The 18,994-nt window shown below is 35.0% G+C and overlaps 3 protein-coding genes across 3 annotated transcripts; all 3 read left to right on the top strand.

Annotated features, from left to right (window-relative positions):
- The first annotated feature begins 5,581 nt into the window (after positions 1–5,581).
- LOC148910804 (uncharacterized) lies at positions 5,582–8,234 on the top strand. The gene is made up of 2 exons (XM_031707522.2): positions 5,582–6,230; positions 6,905–8,234. The coding sequence occupies exons 1-2, from the start codon at positions 6,102–6,104 to the stop codon at positions 7,532–7,534; spliced, it is 759 nt and encodes a 252-aa protein (XP_031563382.2). The 5' UTR covers positions 5,582–6,101; the 3' UTR covers positions 7,535–8,234.
- On the top strand, positions 7,373–10,927 carry LOC116298939 (uncharacterized). Its single transcript, XM_031707523.2, has 3 exons — positions 7,373–7,511; positions 8,602–9,439; positions 9,965–10,927. Exons 2-3 carry the CDS (start codon positions 9,434–9,436, stop codon positions 10,706–10,708), a joined length of 750 nt encoding a protein of 249 aa, XP_031563383.2. The 5' UTR covers positions 7,373–7,511; positions 8,602–9,433; the 3' UTR covers positions 10,709–10,927.
- A 4,156-nt stretch (positions 10,928–15,083) lies between these two features.
- Positions 15,084–17,768, top strand: LOC116298949 (uncharacterized). The gene is made up of 2 exons (XM_031707535.2): positions 15,084–15,242; positions 15,790–17,768. Exons 1-2 carry the CDS (start codon positions 15,237–15,239, stop codon positions 16,384–16,386), a joined length of 603 nt encoding a protein of 200 aa, XP_031563395.2. The 5' UTR covers positions 15,084–15,236; the 3' UTR covers positions 16,387–17,768.
- Positions 17,769–18,994: the final 1,226 nt, after the last annotated feature.

The following is an 18,994-nucleotide window of genomic DNA, read 5'->3' as shown; positions in this document are numbered from 1 at the left end:
ATTAATTGTGAAATGAATTGATAATTCATGAGTTTTGAAATGTTATTAACAAATGAGGACTTAGTTGATTGTATGACGAAATTGAATAGCATATTATTCATTGATAATAACAAAATTCTTTCATGGCTTAGTTGCCGGAATGAGTTCTCCCAAAGGAGTTTCGAAATATTGAACACTGAATTTAGCAGTTCGTTTTCATAGAGAGGTTGTAGTAGAAACATGGCTGATCGGTTTCGCTCTGCAAAGAGTAAAGAAGAAGAGTCCAGTTTAGTGTCGGAAGCTACTCCAAAAGCTACTCAATACAACACTAAATGGGGCATAAAAGTTTTCGAGGAATGGCAGGAACAACGGCCAAATAAATTAGCAATGTTAGAACACGTTGGAGTAGCCGGTCTCAAAGGTGATGACGTTCAAGATCTGACCGTTAATCTAGAGCACGTTGCCAAATACCTTAAACTTTTGGTTGTGTAAATTCGTTGGCGAAGTGGCCAAGAAAAATGGAGAGCGTTATCCACCTAAAACGCTTTATTTCTTAATTTGTGCGATTAACCGACATTTAAGTGAGACGAGAGGAGAGAATGCATTGAACGTTCTCAATAAAGCTGACAAGAGGCAAGTAAATTTATTGGGTGTTTTAAATGAATTGCCTTAAATTGCATTTTATATTTATGTGGAAAAATATTTATTTCATGGTTTTAATAAACTTATTAGGCGGGTTAGAGATCTTTATAAAAGTTAAGAATACTAATTAGGCGGGTTAGAGATCTTTTTATAAAAGTTAATCATATTAATAAGCATACTATTTACAATTCATCAACCCCAGCCTTTCCCTGCTGACTATTCAACCCTCCCCGTGCTTTAAGTTTCACACGTCCTGTATCGAGAATTACAAACCATCCACGTGACCTGAATCCAGGTCTTTCACTGGGTAATTACCTCATGAATTATTAATGAATTTTACAAGCAGAGTTAAAGTGCCGAGCAACTGGTTTAGATAAATCTTTCTTGCGAATGTCGTAAAGGTGGTCTCTAAAACGATCACCTAATCGGCGGCCAGTTTCTCCAACATAGAGCATGTTACAGCGTGAACATTGAATGCAGTAGATGACGTTAGAAGAAGTACAATCAAAATGATCTGTAATATTAAAGGTGGATTTGGGACCTTTAATAGAAGTATGTGAAGCAACAAAGGGGCAAGTGTAGCAACGTTTGCGAGAACAGCGAAAAGTACCGGGTTCTTTATTAGAAGGAAGTACACCTTTAACTAAGAAAGAGCGTAAATTACGGTCCCTTTTGAACGAAAAAAGAGGGCGTTCTTTGAAAATGTTGGACGTGGTGGGATCAGAGTTGAGTAAATTGAAGTTACGATTAATGACAGGTTTGATAGAGTTGTTAATAGGATGGTAAGTGATAGTGAATGGAATGCGGTTAAGGTTAGAATTGCGTGATTTAGGGGTGAGAGCAGTGTTACGATCTATGGAAGAAGCTTTAAGCATAGCACGGTCGATGATGGTAATAGGGTAACCACGATTAAGAAAAAAGGAACGCATTTCTTGACATTTGTGAGAAAAATCAATCATTAAATGTACCCGCTGTAATCTTTTGTATGTGGGCGAGACTGGCCGCCGTCTTGGTGATCGCATTTGCAATCATCTTTATGATATTCGCAATAACGATCCCACCAAACCAGTTTCCCGCCATTTTAATCTGGCTAACCATTCTCTTTCTGACTTCATTGTTTTCGGTCTTTCTTTGCTTAACGGCAACAATGATTGTCGCAAGACCGAAGAAATGCGGCTTATTCACCTATTGGGCACTCTTAGTCCCAACGGGATTAATGAACGCTTTACTTTCAACTTAACCTTTTCTTTTGTCTTTTGATTGTTTGTTTTTGTTTCCTTGCCTACCTTGCTCTCATTGGTTTCTTTTGTCTTATTCTATCATATATACACTCCTTTCTACCACTTCTTTCTCTTTTACTCCGACGATGGACTAACGTCCGAAACGTCAGTAAGTTTTTTCATCTTTTCACGGTGTATAATTTACCTTTTCATCATTACTGTTTCATTAGAAACACCGACGCAGCTCACACTAGTTTTTAGCTAGTTATATCTTCTTATGATAAGTGTTGTCTAGACGCATTCGGTTTAAAATCAATGATGAGTTTGATAGTTCGATAACACGAAGCGTTGAAAATTGAAACGAATTTTGTTTTGGAAATTGAAACGAACTTTCTGTGGTTACTTCTGTGCCAAATTGTTTAGTCATCTTATTTACTTCCATTTACATAAAACAATATCCAAGAAAAATAACTTAAGCTAAACTTTTAAAGCTTTTAAATTCTTTTATGTAGGAAACCTTTTAAAAAGCTTTTAAAAACTTTGATTTTTCAGCTTCAATATCAAAGAAAATATTTGCTCGCTTCTACAGAAATATACATAATTTTCAGACTCAGGAATTTATTATTATCAGGAATTTATTATTGATAAGTCATATCGCGACAGGAGACTCGATTTGGTATCTCTTCTCGGCTATCCCACTTCACTGGATCCCGGCACTAATTGGGTTCAAATATCCAAGTAGTAAAGTCATGTCCTAATATAAATCACTTGTTCGTTTTGTTATTTTTCTCTGATAAACATCAAAACGACCAAAAAGGAAATTTCTCGATGCCATGGTAAGAGTCACTTAGTGCTCCGGGGGCCACCCAGTTGCGTCACACTGTATACTTACCCCTCCTCTCCTATACAATATCTCGACTAGCAGAGTAACAATCAGCCAAAATATGTCTAAACAAACTATCTTATATCAACAAGAGTGAGAGCTAAGGAGAAAGCAAAACATGTTAAGTGTTTATCACCCCTGGGTGAACAGGAATTCAGCTATCAACATAGAACAAAAATCGTAACAAGAATTATTGCTTTGAGTCCCACGTTGAAAAAAAAAAGAACAAATGAACGAAAAAAGAATGAAAGCCAGGTACTAACAAAAACGAGATGCATACCGTCGGTAAAGTCAAGATTTATTCGAAATTAGTAATATTATAGGCATATATATATTCCAAATAAGTAAAGTATGTCGGAGACATCGTACTGAAACTTAAAATCGTAACCCCTCTCCCCTCTAACCCTAACTCCTTACCCCTTACGGGCTTACTTCTTACAGTCCTCACCCCACCCCCCATTCTCTCCGGCTCTGTAGTAGTCCTTAGACAACTTTTAATTCTATTCAGTTTAAGCATTAAAATATTATATTTATCCTATAGAAAATGCTTAAGCAAACAAAGTGCTCAATGAAACTTCAATTAAAAAGGAAACCGAAAGGTGGAATGGTGGAACAATTTTTACTATCGAACAATAACTGAAAAAAAAGTGTCAACCATATTGACAATGCTTTGACAACTGCTTAAACATGAAGAGTAATAAATTCCAGTCGCAGATCCAGAATAATTTTAGGGGGAGGAGGGGTGGATGTCATGCCATAGCGTTTTTCTTATTATTTTTCAACTCCAATGCGAGGAGGAAGAGAGGGGGGTGGAGGTAGCTAGTAGCCACTCTATCTAAACCGCTCCCCCCTGTATTCGCCTTTGCCTTTGAATGGCCGGATTTAATATCGCGTCATTTAAAAACTTTACTGTCACTGGTAAACGCCAAAAAATGTTCCGCATTTTTCTATCTTAATTGACTGTAATTCTTGTTTGATTAGAGAGGGATATCATCACAAAGCCGAAATGTGAACGCGCGGTTGATAGTAAAACTATCCTGATTGATAACTATTTCATGACAAAGACTAAAACTAATCTTCATGAATGAAAACATTCCGGTATTAATTGGTAATCCTTTTTCTGCATTCTTAGACATCAAGACTATAGGATATCATAAGTCGATAATGTAGTGTGCAATACATAAGCGCCAAGTATAAACCAACCTCATAGGATTTAGAGTGAGTGTAGCTACAAAATTAATCATTAAAATGCACCTTTTCAGCACTGTAACTGTTTGGAGGGCACTTTGGAAACTTTGAAAAGGGGGTGTATGAGCACCCTGTAACCAATTTCAATAAGCGTATAAAGCATATATATGGTTGTCAGATTGTCATATAATGTGTGTTTTTTTTTTTTTAGTTGGCAATTTCTTTTCTTTCTCTTTATTTTTCTTTCCTTTTTGTGTCATGGCGTCTCATTAATTTCACTGATTTCCTTAACTCCCCCCCCCCCCCCCCCTCATTTGGTTTCATTTCTTGCTTTGACTTTTCTTCTCCTTTCTTTCTTTTTCTCTTCACCTGTTTTCTTCTTTTCATTTCGCATGACCTTCTTTTTCCCCGCTCCAGCCGATTCTTTCCTCAGCTTCTTTTCGGGGTTTTCAGTTTCCTTTTGCTCCGATCTATTTTCTTCTTTGCTAGTTTTGCCCTCCGGGATTAACAGCAGCTTACTTCAAATTCCGACCACACACCAAAAAAGAAACCGTGAAAATTTCAAAAAGTAAATCAATAAAAGTTGTTTCAATCCAGTTAGAAATATTCGATTTATTTTGGTATTATTGTTATTCTTTATCACTGATGATGGCTGTAGTATAGCCGAAACATGCCTAAATAAAAACTTTGGTTGCTATTTATCAAAATCCTTTGATTAGGACCCCACACACAGAACTTCGGTTTGACGTCAAAGATTTTAATAGTTATTAACGCGAGAATACTTTCCCAAACATAATTTAGAGACCGGTAATCAAAGCTTTATGAGAAGAGAAGAATCGTTAGGGTAGATAGATAATATCTTCACAATGTCTATACAGAAATACAGATTTAATCAGAAGCACTGCTGCTTTTATCTGGATACTTTGCACCTGGATTTGTAGTCGCGTAAATGAACTTATAAAAAACATGTGTTTTTTTTTTGAAACGCATGAATTTGGTTCAAATTTTTAATGTAACTCACTGCTTTCTTTATGTCATTCAAATAACTTATCTTTTCGACATCTCCTTAGTCTTTTTTTCCTCTTTGATTATCAATAGAAGGCTCGTCATGCGTCGGCATGACTGGCATGAGCTTGATCAAGCAACTCATTATTTAATATTGCCATAGTCACCCTGGTTACATATATGAACCTTTCAGTTCTGAGCTCGATAGACAAGGTGCATCAGATTCTGGTTCAATTATTATTATTATTTTTATTTTTATTTTTATTTTTTTAATTTTATTTTTAATTTATTTTTTTTATTACAAACCACCATTGTGAAGAACAAAAGCCTATCTTTGTTCTGAAGCTAGACCACAATGCACCATGTTCGCTATCTCTGCAATGCAAAGGTCTTTCCCAGTGACATTCATTTTAGGACTATAGGTCTCTTACTTTTATACTCATGCTTACTCTTTCAGAGAAAATGGATCTGGTTTAACATTTCATGCCATGCCAAACGTTTTCTCCAAAGCAACCTAAGCTGTAACCTAAGCTATTAATAGACTACACGTGTCTCTAACCTTTGTCATCACATGTAGAGGCGGATCCAGGATTTTTTCTTGGTGTGTAGTGTGTGTGTGTGTGGGGAGGAGGAGGGGGGGGGGGGGGGAGTGTGGGGTTGCACTATCCAGAATATTTTCGTTTTAGGAACAAATTCAAACATCAATATTGAGGTAGATATCAGCTACACCTGTACCCCTCCCCTAGATCCTCCCCCGGCATGGATACTACGGATTGCTAATCTATGCCGCAAAACTAATTATTTACCTAGTAAATTCATAAAATCATACATTCATATACATACATACATTCATACACATAAATATATATATATATATATAGTTTTAGATTAAGATTTTATAATTGATGTCTAGTGATTTTTTTTTCTTACTGCATTAATAGCTTTTTCTTATTTTTTTATGGCTTTCATAATGGAATTTTGTTTTCTTTATTTTCTAGCCAAAGATGTTATTATTATTATCATTATTATTACTATTATTATTATTATTATTATTATTATTATTATTATTATTATTATTATTCTCCTGCTCGACTGACTTTAAGCCTCTCGATCATGTCGATTTAAATTGTTTTCCCACGTGTATGCAATGGATTTAAAAATAGTTTTTCTAGAATCCGCATTAGATGACTATTTACAAGAAAGGCGCGGATTCCAAGGCTAAGATTATATTGAACCGATCCACATCAGGGTTAGTAAGAACTCTGCGATCTGATATCTTCAACTCAAAACTCAACATGAATCTGAACGTAAAGGTATGTAAATAATATTATAGCTAGTGGATTTAAAACGTTCGTACTATGCTTATAATTCTGGTAACATAAAGTTCAATAAGATTTATGTTTTGTTAAAGTTTGTAACAGTTCGATATTTGCTTGCCCCGCCGCCGGCTCATGGCGAAATTTTGTGACTTTGCAGAAAAATGCTCATCAGCTCTGCTTTACAAGTGCGAAATTAGATGATTTTCAGTTCAACACAACTTTGTTAATTATTTTTTGATTGTCATATTGCATTTTTGAAAATGCGCTCTTTCTAGATATAGTGTTAATAAGATCACAAAAGTAAAATCTTGGTCTAGACAAAATTTCTCAATAATGTTGCCGCATTTTTGATGCGACCCTGAACAGTTTTTGTGAGCGTAGTGCAGACGGATAGTCGCTAAAAGTGTGGCTTAAAAAGGGGTTAAGATTTTTACAGGGAAATAGAAAGTATACTATAAACTATTCATGAATAACGATAAATAGAGCATGACTGAACTGCTGGTTAAATAGCAAACGTATATAAAATTTTTAGGAAGAATAAATAAGTCATATTCAGAGAAATAAGATATATAACTATAAAGTTCATGAACAAGAATAAATACTGGAAGAGTGTCATGAAACTTGTTGAAAAATTACAGCTTGTCTTTGTATTGATTTTTTGCTCGCAGCTCTCGATTTGGTTGTATGCAATAACGTCTTTCACTCTTTTGGTTGACTCACTATCAATCAAAAATGATGACTATGCATATATCAATGAAGACGAAGCACTGGAAAGAGCCATGCCATTGAATCAACCGGAATTTGGTGTAGAAATGGAAGAAATGGATAGCAAGGAAGACTCAACTTGCACCAACGGTACCTTCACCATCTGCAAGCCTATCACTGCAAGTAAAATCCTTGGGGTTCTAAAACAGCTTGGTGTTAGACAAAATCCAGCCATTCGAATAGCCAAAGTGTCTAAGAGATTCCTGCGCGAGTTAAAAATGAACAATGGAACATTAAAAGCTACCCAAAGGAAAAGAAGGTCGTCAAACAACTACAGTGAATTGTGTGAAGAGAAAGAAGTCGTCATGAATTTTCAACTGATCCATCCAAAAGTCAGTCTATTGTACGTTGTCAGGGGAGTTACTTGTGTAAACAAAATTTGTTTTTCTCAGTACTGTGCCCCTGATAACCCTATAGGGAAATGTATTCTTACTAAAAGTCAAGTGTTCCTGCATTTGTTCGATGATGATGGTACACTTTGCGGCAAGACATTAGAGGTCGGAGTGGCATGTAAGTGTAAGCCTTATAGCTAAAACGCTGGACACAAAGACACTCGTTAAACTTGTTTTAATGTTAAATACTTCATTACATAGCAATAAGATAAAATTCACCTTTTCGGCGCTAGCTTAGAATGTGTTACGGTCACCAAAAAGTTCGGACATCGTTTTCGGATTTCCAAATAATAATTCACTGACTTTAAAGAGAAAATTTAGGAAGATTTCTTTAGATAGCTATCTTAACAGCGGTAAGAAAAGCTTCAATCAAGCTAGAAAAATGATCATTTACTTATATTTAGAGAACTAACTAAACATTAACCAATTAGATATTTCATTTAGAGTCAGTACATTTGTACGGAAATCCTAGAACAATGTCCGAACTTCGGTGACCGTAACACAATCTAAATCAATCTATATCCCGTGACGGCTAGCGCCGAAAAGGTGAATTAATGTTGAATGATTCAAATGTTTTGAAATATATCACGTCAAACCGGAAAGCGCATATTCTAATAGCCAAATAAAAAGTCTGATTGAAAATTTAAAAAGCATACAAATTTTTTTAAAGGATTTCAAGCAATATGTTAAAGAAATTTCAGCAGAAAAAAATATATGTTAGTTACTCCCACTATCCATGTCATAATATTCCCAGGTGATTTTAGTAAGTGGTTCTTCCTGTTTACAGCCACTGAGGTCGTTATATTATTATCTCGTCTGAATAAATACACATACAATATTACATTTATTTCAAGGCATAGCCCCAATCCTCTTTCCTTCATATATAAAAATAGGCATAACAGCATAAACAGGAACCTAAAACTTTTATTTATTACAAATTATTGCATACAATATTACATTTATTTCAAGGCATAGCCCCAATCCTCTATTTCCTTCATATATAAAAATAGGCATAACAGCATAAACAGGAACCTAAAACTTTTATTTATTACCGTGCTTCTAGCACTGTTCACGTTACAAGACTCAACATGTTTCTAGTTATATAGGACTTGTTTTCTTCGAAGCGTATAAAAACATATTGTCGACCAACGGGTTGTGTCTACACCTGTTTTTCTTCTTTTTTTTTAATCCATTATCGTGCTTTCTAGAGCCTTTATGATCTTCTACCGATATTGATGACGAAATTGGTGGTGATATTTGTGAACGATGACGACGGATGACCATAGATAACAATGATGATCATCGCACCAGTGCATGATAACTTGTCAATAAGGAAAATTTTGTAGCTATTTGGATAGCAGATTTGGGAAGGTATTTTTATAATTAAAGTTGGCGTTTCACTCAAGGCAAGTTGCCCCAAATTTTAATTGTTTTCCACTAACAATTTGCTTTAACTTTAATATAACAATGATAGATGTGTTGATCATCACAGTGAATGAGCGATCTAAGCGAACGCTGTAAAGAAAGACTTAAAATGATTTCAAGCTTCAACGGGAATATAACAGTTTGTTTCAAATAAAGGACCATTGGGATTGTTCCTAATGCTTTTACCACTCCTGGGTGGACGGCGCAATGCCTAACAGGTTTTGCAACCCAATTAAAAGGGCAGCCGAGATCGAATTTGAACAATGCACACAGTTTTTACTCGAAATTATTTTTAACAGTCAATAAGATTTTAATGGTTTTCACTCAAGTTTTTGAATAGCATGATATTTTGAGTGGACTGTCCGGTACGGCAGGCACTCAAGAACCTGAGCAATATAATTAAGGGACCTTATATGCACATTTTTCAGTTGAGCTAATAGAAAACAGTACATTACAAGAGTATACATTCTTTCAACAAATGATCTCATCTCTATTAGAGAATAACGTACAAGGGTATAAAAGAGATTCTGGTTTCAGACGTAGTTGTCTTGTTTTGTTGTCCCACTCGTGCCAGCACCCAAAGTTGAGCCTATTGCTGAACGACACTGACCGGAAATGAAGGTTAGTCATATATTTATTAGTCCCAGGCAAAACGGCTTTCCGTCATTGAATAGTGTAGATGACGGTGCCCGTGAGACTATTAAACTTTGAATGCGTTTGATGTTAAACCAGTATAACATTGCATGCAACACTATATCTGAGTATTGAAGTATAAGTGTTGTTTCATTAACGCTAATTAATCTTCCAGTACCTAACTGTTCTGCAGTACAGAAAGAAATAAGTCATTGAATAGTGTAGATGTCGGTGCCTGTGAGACTATTAAATTTGAATGCGTTTGATGTTAAACCAGTATAACATTGCATGCAACACTTTATCTGAGTATTGGAGTGTTGTTTCATTAACGCTAATTAATCTTCCAGTACTAACTGTTCTGCAGAACAGAAAGAAATAAGCCTTGAAATCATACCGATAAAAAGAAAATATCATCTGTAACGGGGAATGAGAGAGAGTCTGTTACGAAGACTAGTTAATTGGAATCGAAACATTTTCAGATAATCGTTTTTTCCCCTTTCAATTTGTCAACAGCTTTTTTTTGCAATATTGGCTTTACTACTCGTTGAAGTCGCTTTTTCTGACACTGAAGCTTCGACTCCTGAAAAGACATTGGATGCCTATAGTCAAGAAGACGATGACAAAAAGTGGAACTCTGAGGCAAAAACTGTCCCTGAGCTCGAGATAAATCAGCGTGGAATGGCATGTGCAGCTATGGGAAAAAGCCAAGTTAATGATATCCTGAAAGCGAGAGCGAGAGCTTTTAAGAGTTTAGGGGTTCGACTCGTACCAGTACCGAAAGGCTTACGAAATAAAATAAGAAAATTAAAGAAAGTCAAACTCCCTCGCCCAAAACGTCGTCCTCGTCCTTTCTTTCGTCCTCGTCCTTCTTTTCGTCCTCGTCCTTCCTTTCGTCCTCGTCCTTCCTTTCGTCCTCGTCCTTCCTTTCGTCCTCGTCCTTCCTTTCGTCCTCGTCCTTCCTTTCGTCCTCGTCCTTCCATTCGGATGTGCCAGGAACGATTAGCTCGGGTGACTTACACGTTAGCCGACTACCAAAATACAGACCTAGCCTACCGGACACAAGGGATTGAGTGTGCCGAGTCTTCGTACAGAATTCGAATCCACATCTATGGAAGGAAGTATTTGACGCTGTGGGGAAAATGTGCTCTTAGGAAGATACACGTCGTCGTTCCTGTTAAAACTGGCTGTGGTTTTATCTCGAAAACCATTCCCATCGGTTGTTCTTGTAAATGCAAACATAGCCACCTTTTTCTGTGATCATTCTGCAACCGAGATCAGCACCATGTAACTAAACTTTGATGGCACTAACCAAAACTGCCTATAAATAATAGTAATCATGCCACAAGTTTAAAGAGAACTCCATTTTTTTTTGTATGTGGAGCTAGTTAATATGTTCATATGAATTTTGTATGCTTTGTTTCAGTAGATTACCATCATATGTTAATAAATGCGAATAAAAGCCGAAAGGGTTTTGAAGATATTTCATCTTATTATGTTGTTTTATTTTTTAAAATGAAAAATATAATACAACCAGCCACTAAATATTCAAAGAAAGTAATGGGTTGATTGTGTGATGATCTAACCTGCAGGCGAAAACTCAAATACTTGAGCGGCATGGAGCGCAGCAAGACGTATATTAATTTGCATTGTCAATGGTTTATTTTGTTAAATCTTCAGCATCTTTCCTTTTTTCGCCTCCTTGGACAGTGATGCCTGTTTACTGATGCATATAGCCATAAAAGTTGTCTTCTTACTGAAACACATCCCGCAAGAAATGTATCTGTGTATGTCATACAAAATGTACAAAATAGTAGTCTTTTTACAAAATATAAAAGTAACATCCGTATAATTTCCGTCGATTTTAAATCTAAAAATACATATTCTTACGTCATATATTGGTTATATATTGGGTTATATGTTACGGTATTTTAAAAGTCAATTAGTGATTGAAACCTGAGGTACGAGAGGTCAAATAGGAGTCCAGGCGGAACTGAAGAAACTAACTACTTTGACGGAACCCTAAAGCTCCTACCATTTCATTCATTCAAACGTAAAATCAAAAGCATACTACTTGATAGCTATCAACAATGACCTATTATTGCTGGCTATTAAGAGTATCCTATATTACAATCAATCTAAGATCCAGTATAGTCATAACTTTATTCATATATATATTTTTCCTACTTTTCTATTTCCATTTCAATTGCAATGTTAATTAATTACAATAACAAAATCCTTAAACTTATCTATAGTCCAACTCAGAAACTGAGTTTGGCTAAAGTTAAGACGACCTTATCAATGTGTTAAAAACAGTTTAGCGGCTGTTCAGCTCGATTAGCTTGCTATACTGAGCAGAAAGGAGGATGTTTCACTAGCATGCTTTGCGCGCCGTACTCATTATGCATCTGTCTTCAGCGTTTGTTTGAAAAATTTCCTCTCGACGACGATTTTCCTCGATTATTTCGCCAAACAAAAACAGCAGCCGTTTGCTTATTAAATATTTTCTGCATCCATACTGACAAACAATAGAAAGTCTGGACATTTAACTGGGACCTTGTTCGGTATTTTTGTAATTTTTGCCACAGGAAAAATCAAAATATGCCGTATCAATGAATGGATAGAAAAAGATAAAAATTGTTTTGACAAGCGAAGTGTTTGTAAGCTTTGAATTATGTGGGAATAAGTCGAAATTAAACGAAGAAAATTTTAAAAAGGAAACACCTACACAAAGTATAGCCTTCATACTATGCTATATCCCTTAAGTCTCCTTAAGTCTCCACGTTTGAGTGAGATACGGCCATTACAATTTCCACTAAAATTCGCCTTGTGTTTCGCTTCGTCTTACGTCCTTGATTTGACGTGACCTGCTAGATTACCAAAAACTGTATTTTTGAGTATCTTCAGACAAATCTGATAATCTTGATTTTAAAATTCAAACGTACACTTCATATAATAACAACGACAATGTAAAATGTTTTATTTTTTATTTTATCAATTGAAAGTAGTTAAAGAGGAAAAAGAGTTAAGCTTACTTTTCATCACAGCACGTGTCACAAGCCCGACAAACAATTCAAGAATTTCCTTAATCTAACAAACTATAAACGAATAAATAGTCAAACCACTAGAAACTAATTTTATTCAACTCAAGAAAGCCAAACCTATCATTTCACAGTGCAGATAGTGTAATTTTCTTTAAGAACTCAAATTTACAAAAAGCTTAAAAGTTCAAATTAATACAAAGGCAAGACATTCAAAGAAAATACTCAATCGAAGAAAGTAGATTGTATATTTTTCTCAAGGGTAGATAAACAACAACAAACTTAATATATGGCTTTTGTATATTACCTCGAACGACAGCTGCTAGATAAAAATTCATTCAGTAGCGATTTTCTTCCGGAAAATCGAGACTGTCTTTGTTCAAAACGATGCAAGTCTTCTTTCTTCAATGAAAATGCCTGGGAAGATGGCTGATAACTGTCACAAATTTAAAACACGTAATACCAGCAAATTCAGTCTAATTGATCCTTTTTGACAATACAGTAGAGAAAGAGAAGATCCGAAGAGGAAAAGGGCTCACGATTTCCCTCTATAATCTCCATAGTCGATGTTTCTGCATTGACATCAAAGCGAAAATGAGTAGATCACGTGACTTTTCAGTGTGATAATATAGTTGGTGGAGGCGCGCAAAGCATGCTAGGTAAACATCCTCCTTTACTGAGCAGCTATTACCTGAATCTTGGTTAAATAATACTATTGTAAAGCTTAATTTGATATATTCATATACACCTACTTGCAAGAACGTTGACATACGAAAATAGAACATTAGTAATTTAGTAAGAAAGGAATACATTAAAAGACAAAAGAAAAAGTTCAGTTCAGTGATCTTCTTTTGTTTTTTAATATAATTCCTATCCCACTAAATCCCTAATGTTCTATTTTCGTATGTCAATGTTCTTGCAAGTTGGTGTATGTATATATGTAAATTGGTAATAAAGATACTTGTTGTTGTTGACGGACGATTCGTTTTATCCTTGTTCGTGTCTCGTATTGCAGCTAGATAAACAGTGCAGTGAAGTTTGAAGTAATTTCGTAATAAGAATACAGCCGTTTTACTAGATCTAAAACTTCTTTATACGTCACTCAGTTGGGAATCATATCATGCATGTGTGTGTGTGTGTTTCTTCTTTCCCTGAATTTGTCCTAGAACATTGTAAAAGCTCCATTTACTCTTTTAAAATCAATACCTGTTGCTTAGCCCTAACCCCGGGGGGGGGGGGGGGGGAAGTACTCCCATATATGAACTATACGGGGATGATCCGCTGAACAGGGTATGGTTTTACGAGCTTCTTGTCATAAACAGGGTATGCAATTTCACTCAAGGTCCAAATTCTTCCTGAGTTTCTTGTCATATTCAGGATTTCTACTTTCGTATTGACTGAAACTGGTTACCATGGTCGTAAAAAATGATACGTGAGATGACACGATAAATGAAACAGGAACTCAGTGCAATTAATTATATCTTTTGTCATAAACAGGGTACCCCTTTCAGAATCCCAGCGGAACACCCCGACCCAAATTCTGGCGGAGTCCCCCCCCCCCCCCCCCCGGGGGCCCAAACTGATTTTAGCTTTTATGTTATTGTTTGATAGAGTCAGTACCATTATTCTTTTAAAAAATCATCATATTTTGTAAATATTTATCGTAGTTGTAATCCTAGGAATAACAAGTTATTGTTATTTGTTCGCATGTTCGACATAAAATGATAACGTATTTCCAAACGACGAAAAACTCTTTTTAATAAATTCGGTAAATCATATGATAGTTTGGAACTGACGTTTGTAAACGCGTTTATTCATTCCCTGACGATGGACCGCTTATGCCTAATTTAAAAATTTAATCCATTTCAATAGCGCAGCGCAACCGTGACGTCATAAAGACAAAGGAGAAATTCGGACAAACAAAGTTACAAGTCCGACTTTCAGCAGATAATTTTCACAGCCGATCGCAGATGATCTTAGCTTACATGAGTTATTATTGTAACTTTAAGTAAAAATAATAAAATCGGTTCTTATAATCCTCGTAGCGGTTAAACAGAATGCAATGTTTGTCCGAATCTTTAAGCTATTTTTAGAATCAGTGCGCTGCGCTATTCACGGGTAAGAACCCCAATTATGCTCGAACGTTAATTTCACTTTTTTAATTAATTAGTACTTTCAGTGGCAAAATGCACGACTTTTAATCGAGTTTATCCTTTGCAGCCTGTCTTTGTCAGGAATACAAATTTTCTAGTATCCTTATGTACTCCACATTAAAAGGAAGTATTAGCTGAACCCTGAGGCGTCAGTGTGAAGCTATACAATTCTATCAAATGAAAATATTGGATTGATTCACGGAAATAGATCACTTTCTATTTCCTGTTTCGTTTATAGAAAATAATTATTTTAAATCCTTGCAGGAGACATAAAAGAGCATATAGGAAGTTGGATTATTTTTGCAAGCTTATTTACAGTACAAACCTATATAGCCACTTTTTATATAGTTGCTGAGCAAATTGTAAATTGGCAGCAGATTTTGATGTGACAAAATTGTCGCACTATTATATGATCTGGATTAATATCGCGGGCCTTCATAATAGATTTAAGTTATCATTTAAAATAGTTTCTTCTCAGTTAAGCCGTCAATGAAGGTATAAAAGACTGAAACGTGCTTACAGTAGTATAAAGACTTTGCCTACACTTTTGATGATTAAAGGTTTCTACAGTGTACTTAAAGTACATGTTTCAGTATGAAGGTAAGTGAAGTACCAAAGTGTCTAAAAACTTTCATTTTATTTAATACTGAACTTGTCATTAGAAATTTTTTTGTGCCGGGTTGTTTCATTAAGATGAAACCGTACCACAATATGTACAGCGAATCGAAATATAATTACCAATTTGAATAACTAGCTTCGGACTAGCCTCGCGTTTACGCGAAAATTAAACATAAAAGCGTTTTCAGTGACATGTATTAAAGGTTAATCAATACTTCAATAGTCGGCAGTGCAGAACAATAGTTATTTATGATATGAATATAATGTAAGTGAACTCCCTAGATGAGCTCGAATGAGAGCTCTTGGAGCAAACTTAAAGAATTTATATGTTTAAATAAATAATAATAATAATGTATAATCATTCTCAAATCATTTTATAACAGAACTTAAACTCACTACCATGTAGTTTTTTGAATGTAGCTGCAATATTAATCACATTAAACTAGCCATATCCTGTATTATGAAATATTCTAAGTTGGTCACTGATAGTAAAGGCAATCTTATCTTATATTTATTTCATTGTTAACAGCTCGTATTGTGGGTATTGGCTTTTGGATTCCTAAACTCGGCGTTTACAAACAGCGAGCCAAAACAGGAGGAAGAACTTGGCCTCACTGATATTCAGGATCATTTCAGAACAACTTATGACGGGAATACGATTGGCCAGAACGATACTCCCAATAATCTTACAAAACAAGCAAGACGCCCACACAAGTGGAGAACTTTTCGCCCCAGACTATTAAAGTCCATCCTAGAGGAACGCATTGGCGTTTTGAAGACCCTTGGAGTGAAAGTGATCCTGACACATGGGTCTTTAAAAAAAGCTTTGCAAAAGACTAGGAAAGTCGTCAAGATCTACTACCAAAGAAAAGGAAAGAATAGGGGGTTGTGCCGAGAGCTGATTGAAGAAATCACAATACCAGCCGACGAATCTGCATCTGTAGCCTATCAGTTTAATTCAGTTACATGCGGACAAAAACATTGTTCGCATTTTGGCCTCCCAATTGGCAAATGTAAACCGAAGAAAGCAATAGTGGTCGTACCATTCTACACATATGGGTATCTGTCTAGCACAATTACTTTAGAGTTTGGCTGTGCTTGCAGGTGCATTCCGTATAAATATTAACTCAGTCACTGTTTTTCAGTATAAAATGACTTTGTAACCACTGTGATTCGTATAATTTTTACTTGGGAATGGCCTCGTTGAGACCATTAAGTCCGACCAGCTGTTCCCTTCCTTATATTGTATATGTCTCATGTTTTTTCTGTTTTTCTTGTTTGTTAGATTTCTTAAGTATTAGGTTAAATGCAAGTCTCTAAAAAAATAATGACATGTAAGCGGCCTGTAATGAATGTATAGAGATTATCACATGTTAAGAACTTGATATCGTTTTTATTCACGAGTTTTTCCGTATCATATCGCGAACGAGTGAGTCCTCGAGCGAGTGAGCGATATGATACGGAAAAACGATGTTTATATAACACACGCAAAATGTTTTATTGTCTTAAATATCCTTAACCGACTTACACCGTTTCAAAATGTTAAAGAATGATACGTTTCCAATTCAATATCATTCAAGATATTAAAGCTTAATTAAAAATGTAAGAAGCACAAAATTCATCTTGAATTTGAAAGAAATAAACACTAAATAGAGATTTATCTCGTCACTCTTGACTATTATCGTAGTCAAGTTACAGTTACAGTTTACCGTGAAGTGATATCGTATCACTTCACTGATATGGTTTTTATTCACGGCTTTATTTCACGGATATCGAGCTTAAATGTGTAATAATAAGGCATAGCTAATAGTCTAACACCAATGTCAATAACTGTGGTTTATAGGGTAAGTGATTAGCAGCGAATTGTCTCTCGATTCATTCGTCATCCCAAATGCAAGGAATTCTTCGATTGCACGTTACGTCATCGCGGCCATATTGGAGCCATTTAACAAAATATTTTTCATTAGCATCTATTGTTAACAGCACCAGAACTGGCCGCCATGTTTTTGTCTTTTCACTCCCTTGGGAATAAAATAATAAAACCGCTTACTAGTGCTTTTTATAGTTACTGTAGACTGCGCAGCTAGAAATTACATTTATGCATAGCACTTGAGGCGTGTATGAAAAGCGCTAAATATTGACTTCATTTGAGCACTTCATATAGTTTATTGTTGTACTGTAGTTATAATATATATATACTATATGTTATATATATATATATATAATAGTTTCCTGCAAATGTCAAATGTATAAAATATTCTCATTGTAAAATGTAACTCTTAAGACTTGATGTGTAAATTCCTTTCATTACTGATGACTGTAGTCAAATTCTAAAGAATAATTACACGCTGACGAGGCTGAGGTTGAGTAACGAGATCCGTGAATTGGCCTATTCAAGTTTTACTTGTTTACTTCTGATCATACACACACGCGTATAAAGTAAAATATATGACTTTAAAGAGGAAAATGAAGGAATATAACTTTAATTAAAGGAGGAAAATGGGGAAATTTGTACAGTCGATTCTATTGTTTAAATACTCAATCGTAATTGGCTAATCGTTATGCGGAAAATTTGTCTGAATGGCCTTGGTTGGTGTAGTCGCACAGAAAATCTCCTAATACCAAATCTACAAAGAATATTTATTTTTTGATTGTATGGTTGAACGGCTCTCAATTCTCTCTTCATATGACAACCAAACCCACAGGCTACCCAAGCTATGATTCTGTGCCGTTAAAGACAGTGATATTTTTACAAATTCAGTACGAATTTCTTCTTTAAGCTTTAAAAGCTTAATGAATGTTTACAAACCTTTATATATCCACTGGGAGTTGCTATCAAAGCTATTTATGCCGCAGTCTCGCTTATTTCAAAAAACATTTCTCCCCAGTAGTCGTAATTTTTCTACGAAAAGAAAAGAAAGAAAAAAAAGAAAAAAAAGAAAAGAACTATCCCTCAAAATCTTCTTTCGTTCTCTTCTTAAACATATCTTTAACGAATGTTTCGTCTTGCTTCCTTTTATTACTTATGAAATCTTTATTCTTCCCCTCAGTTCAATATCCGCAATCATTTGTTTGTAGTACCAATATGTTATTATATATTTTATTCCTTTATTCGTTTTTCTTTTTATTTGGTTTTTACTTCTTATTCTTTTTAATAATTTTTATTCATTCGTTTTTTTGTTTTTTCATCTTTCATTCGATTTTTATCTCGGTATACATACATACATATATACATGTACATGTACACTACTTCACATTTTATTAATATTGTATGTACATCCTTTCGTATGTTTTATTATATATAACTTTTTATGTGTATTGAATCTATTTTAGTTTGCTACTTTCCCCCTTGTAAGTTCTTATTTGAAAGTATTATATAGTTTCAAGGTGCAGAAATATTCTCTTAACCCTTTTGGGTTGTTTTCTTCTGCTCCTCCCAGTTAAATTTCTTAATAGTGATGTAAAGTATAAAATTCTCATTCTGGGAAATAAAAAAGCCTTGAACCTGTAACCTTGAACCTCTGTATAGCATGGTTTGTATTATTTAAAAAAAAAATAGCAATAGCATATCTAAAAGGTTTTGAAAAATGTACTACAAATTCTCGACTTCAGAACTGGAATCTTTTTGTACTAAGAGAGAATTCTTTTCGTATTCAAGCGGTTAGCGCCAAAAACTATTTTCTTGAAGAAAGGCCATTGCACAAGGCTAAAATCTTGTTATTCAGAAAGTTTAA

Source organism: Actinia tenebrosa, unplaced genomic scaffold (assembly GCF_029948245.1).
Source record: "Actinia tenebrosa isolate PJP-AT-01 unplaced genomic scaffold, QUT_ActTen_1.0 PGA_scaffold15__27_contigs__length_11533743, whole genome shotgun sequence".
In the NCBI taxonomy this organism is placed as follows: Eukaryota; Metazoa; Cnidaria; class Anthozoa; order Actiniaria; family Actiniidae; genus Actinia; species Actinia tenebrosa.
Note: the sequence above shows the minus strand (reverse complement) of the source record. Positions and strands in the feature narration are given on the sequence as shown.

Bases quoted from the DNA above. Each gene is read 5' to 3' on its own strand.
- LOC148910804 (XM_031707522.2), top strand. From the start codon at position 6,102: ATGACTATTTACAAGAAAGGCGCGGATTCCAAGGCTAAGATTATATTG. The intron at 6,231-6,904 runs GTATGTAAATAA...TTTTGCTCGCAG, and splicing joins ACATGAATCTGAACGTAAAG to CTCTCGATTTGGTTGTATGC.